Source organism: Bison bison, unplaced genomic scaffold (assembly GCF_000754665.1).
Source record: "Bison bison bison isolate TAMUID 2011002044 unplaced genomic scaffold, Bison_UMD1.0 scf7180017864270, whole genome shotgun sequence".
Taxonomy (NCBI): domain Eukaryota; kingdom Metazoa; phylum Chordata; class Mammalia; order Artiodactyla; family Bovidae; genus Bison; species Bison bison.
In genome coordinates this window covers 2675918-2680210 of record NW_011494842.1, presented here as the reverse complement: position 1 = coordinate 2680210, position 4293 = coordinate 2675918, and the positions used below count along the sequence as shown (strand labels likewise).

Genomic DNA, 4293 nt, shown 5'->3' with positions numbered 1-4293 from the left:
CAGGGTGGAAACAGGATGCCTCCCCATCAAACTGTCAGCGGCCACAGCCACCCAACCCCCGCAGCAGTGCACCGGAGGAGACTCCGGATGAGAAAGTACAGGATACTGGCCCCCAATAGCTGAGGTGCATATCAGAGGGATGATTTCAGTGAGCCCAGACCCTTGCATCTTCCCATACATAGAAAAGCCCTAAATTCACTAACTTGAGATGTCTTGCTTTCTTTAATTAACAGTAATCCCTTGATATTCCAACTACCTGGCCTTTGTTGTAAAAAAATCTCTGTATATCCTGGCTCCCCCCTTACCTCTTTAGAGCAGTCCCTTAGTCATGCAAGGATGAGATGGTTGGATGGCATCACTGATTCAATGGACATGAGTTTGAGTAAACTCCGGGAGTTGGTGATAGACAGGGAGGCCTGGCATGCTGCAGTCCATGGGGTCACGAAGAGTCGGACACAACTGAGTGACTGAACTGAACTGAACTTAGTCATATAAGAGGCTGCATCCTAGGCCTAAGTCCTCAGTTTTGTCCACCAAGTAAAACATAACTCTCAACTTTTAGGTTGCTCTTTTCTTTTTTTAAAGTCAACAAATCTCTCCCAGAAGTGATCCTGGAGCTGTTGTCTTTTGATCAAATATTACAGTATGTTAAGATCTAACTCAGTAACATCTTCTGCATATTCGTGAGTCTTTTGTTCCATCCTCACCCTCCTCTGTGTTATGGTAGGTCATTTGTCTGTTTCCCTATCGCCTGCTTTGATATATATTTCTTTTTTAAGTCAAGTTTTGAGACATTCTTTGACTATGGTAATATTTATTCTTCTTTAGAGTACAGTTCTATACGTTTTTACAAATTACATAGCTGTGTAACCACCACCACAGTTAAGACATGGATCCACAGCACCTCACACATCACTTTCTTTCAGTATTGCTATATTACAGTTGTGCTGTTTATTTACATACAGGCCTTCAACACAAGAATAAAAACCCCAAGACCAAGAAGAGGGCTTAAGTTGTCTTTACCTCCCACAGCCATTGCAGAGCCTGACAATAAATGCATGTTGTTTACAAATCAATTAACTAATCAATATATTGCTCTGTCTTATAGACTGCACCACTTTGCACATTGTGTGTATAAAAAATACATTGGTTAAATCCCACAAAAAGCTGTAACTCTCAATGGGTACAAACCAGTACCACAAAATGTACAAAATTCAGTGCTTACCATCTCCTGTTTCTGCACAAAGTTGTAAGCCCAAATTGTTCTGTGGATTAATCACCCAATGATTGCTGGTCACAGTGATATCAAAGACAAGCCAACCCACATCAAGAGCTTGGGTTTTCCTTGTGTCTAACAAGAATAGATCTGCGTCCCTAAGGAGAAAGAAAACAACAACAAAAACAGTTACAGGTTTGAGTGAAAATCATCATTCCCTACACTTAAGTGAAAGCTCTACAAAACCACTCTTAAAATGACAGGAGTTGATTAAGGAGCAAGGGGAACAAATGACTCAAGTGATGACTAATAAGATACAGGACGTTTTATTGCTAGAATCCCAACCCAAATCTGGTGCAGATTAGGAATATCTGAAAGTAATTTCCATTTTCCTGCTCTTCACTGTCAAGTTTCCTTTACAAACTGGCTTAGTGGTCTTGATTTAGTCCCTGATAATCAGTATTTCCCCTAACCACTACCTGTAAGGAACAGGACACTGGCAAGTTCATGAGCAACTGTTGAACTGAATAGAGAGGAAGCGACAGCAGCTGCTCCAGTCTGAGTGGCTGTGGATTCTCCATGGAGGTGGAGGGCAGGCAGTCTGTGATGCAAGCCTTTCAGAGATCATTTTCTCTTTTAGAGATCATTTTCCTTTAGTTTCCACTTTATTACACTTTTTCCCATTTTTATTTCATTTTATGTTTTTGTTATATAATTATTTTATGGATACCAGGCCAAAAGAAGGTCACCAAATACATCATTGGATTAAGGGGGAAGTCCTATAGATTGGGGATTCCCTGGTAGCTCTGTTGCTAAAGAATCCGCCTGCAATGCAGGAGAGCCGGGTTCGATTCCTGGGTCAGGAAGACATGCTGGAGAAGGGATAGGCTACCCACTCCAGAGTTCTTGGGTTTCCTTGGTGGCTCAGCTGGTTAAGAATCTACCTGTAATGCTGGAGACCTGGGTTTGACCTCTGGGTTGGGAAGATCCTCTGGAGAAGGGAAAAGCTATCCACTCCAGTATTCTTGCCAGGAGAAGTCCATGGACTGTATAGTCCATGGGGTCACAAAGAGTCAGACATGACTGAGCAACTTTCACTTTTCCCATGGATTGAGCTATGGATCTACCCTGACTTGCTTTAACATCATCTGTGTGCACAAGTTCCCTGAGGGCAGTAACAGCTATGAATATAAACTTGTATGTTTTAGAATGATCTCCATGGTGTTACTGTTACTAATATTTATCAATCTTAACTTTAGTATTAACTTTACAAATGTATGAGTATCTGTATAATGAATTATTTTATTATTTCCTTTCTATAGGCAGCCTCTGAGGCAAATGCTACATATTTTTGACATTTAATCTTTTTCTAAATTTATTTTATCAAAATATAGTTGATTTACAGTGTTCTTTTAATTTCTGCTATACAGAAACAAGATGCAGATCTTGCTATATGCAAGAGAATATAGCAAGATCTTGCTATTAAGCAGGATCTTGTTGTTCATCCATCCTCTATATATCAATAGTTTACATCTGCTAATCCCAAATTCCTACTCCATCCCTCTGCCATTCCCCCTCATTCTTGGCAATCACAAATCTGTGCTCTATCTGACATTTAGTCTTTACAATAGATCTCTTATGTTGATGAAATTGAGGCTCAGAGAGTTTGGTGGTAAAAACAAAGGAAATCCATCAAAGTAGAACAGAAATATACTATTATGCATTGATGATGGTGCTGAATTTGGCAGCATGTCATTCATGAGGAAGATCAGAGCTATGTCATAATAAGTTATGCTCTATTGTTCTATTGTATTTTCCATCAATCTGTATCTTAGAAGTCACTTCAAAGATGGCTTACAAAATTTAAACAATTAATTTTGAGTAAAATCATGTACATTTATTATTTCCTTAGGAAAAAAGTCATCAGTGATCATTAAAAACTGAACCGTAAAAGAAGTAAAGAATCTCAGTCAATATTTTAGAGGCTATAGCTCCATTTCTTTACTTAAACTTGATTTAAACCATCCTTCCATTAACCTAGAGAAGTTAAAATAAATGTATTAATGATGCAATCAATTAAATTGACCAGCTACCATACACCCAAAAATGCAGCTTTCATTCTCCTTCACAATTTTCTTACCAAGGAAGGGTTACAGACACTTTTTCACATCCAATACAGGACTCAGTTTGAGTTACTGCAGATATACAACAAGCATATAATACAATGAAATGAAAAGATTAATTTTTTCCCAGTTGAAGTTTAAGGATCTATCATATTCACACTGTGGTTGAACAAAAGTAAAATTCTCCCTGCCTCTCGTAACTTGAAAAATATACCAAATCTAATATACAAATCTAAGAAAAACTGATTATCTTTAAAATTTTGATATATTTTAAAACTATCTTTGAGACTGTTATCTTGGAATTAATTTAATCACATTGCTAACTTCCTAAGAGAAGGATCCACCTTGCAGTTTTGAAACTACTCAAGTGCTATCCTGATTTTATTTGAAATGTGGTAAAGGTGTTCTGAAAGAGATGGGAAAGCAGACCACCTGACCTGCCTCTTGAGAAAACTATATGCAGGTCAGGAAGCAACAGTTAGAACTGGACATGGAACAACAGACTGGTTCCAAATAGGAAAAGGAGTACGTCAAGGCTGTATAGTGTCACCCTGCTTATTTAACTTCTATGCAGAGTACATCATGAGAAACGCTGGGCTGGAAGAAGCACAAGCTGGAATCAAGATTGCCGGGAGAAATATCAATAACCTCAGATATGCAGATGACACCACCCTTATGGCAGAAAGTGAAGAGTAACTAAAAAGCCTCTTGATGAAAGTAAAAGAGGAGAGTGAAAAAGTTGGCTTAAAGCTCAACATTCAGAAAACGAAGATCATGGCATCTGGTCCCATCACTTCATGGGAAATAGGGAAACAGTGGAAACAGTGTCAGACTGTATTATTTGTGGGCTCCAAAATCACTGCAGATGGTGACTGCAGCCATGAAATTAAAAGATGCTTACTCCTTGGAAGGAAAGTTATGATGAAACTAGACAGCATATTCAAAAGCAGAGAC

General features: G+C 38.6%; 1 protein-coding gene across 1 annotated transcript in view; it reads right to left on the bottom strand.

Moving 5' to 3' along the window:
* The window catches only part of BMP5 (bone morphogenetic protein 5), a 144673-nt gene that overhangs the window by 45620 nt on the left and 94760 nt on the right, over positions 1 to 4293 (bottom strand). Inside the window, exon 3 of the mRNA XM_010848537.1 lies at positions 1226 to 1374. Coding sequence (XP_010846839.1) covers positions 1226 to 1374 — 149 coding nt within the window. The remainder of the gene's footprint in view (positions 1 to 1225; positions 1375 to 4293) is intronic.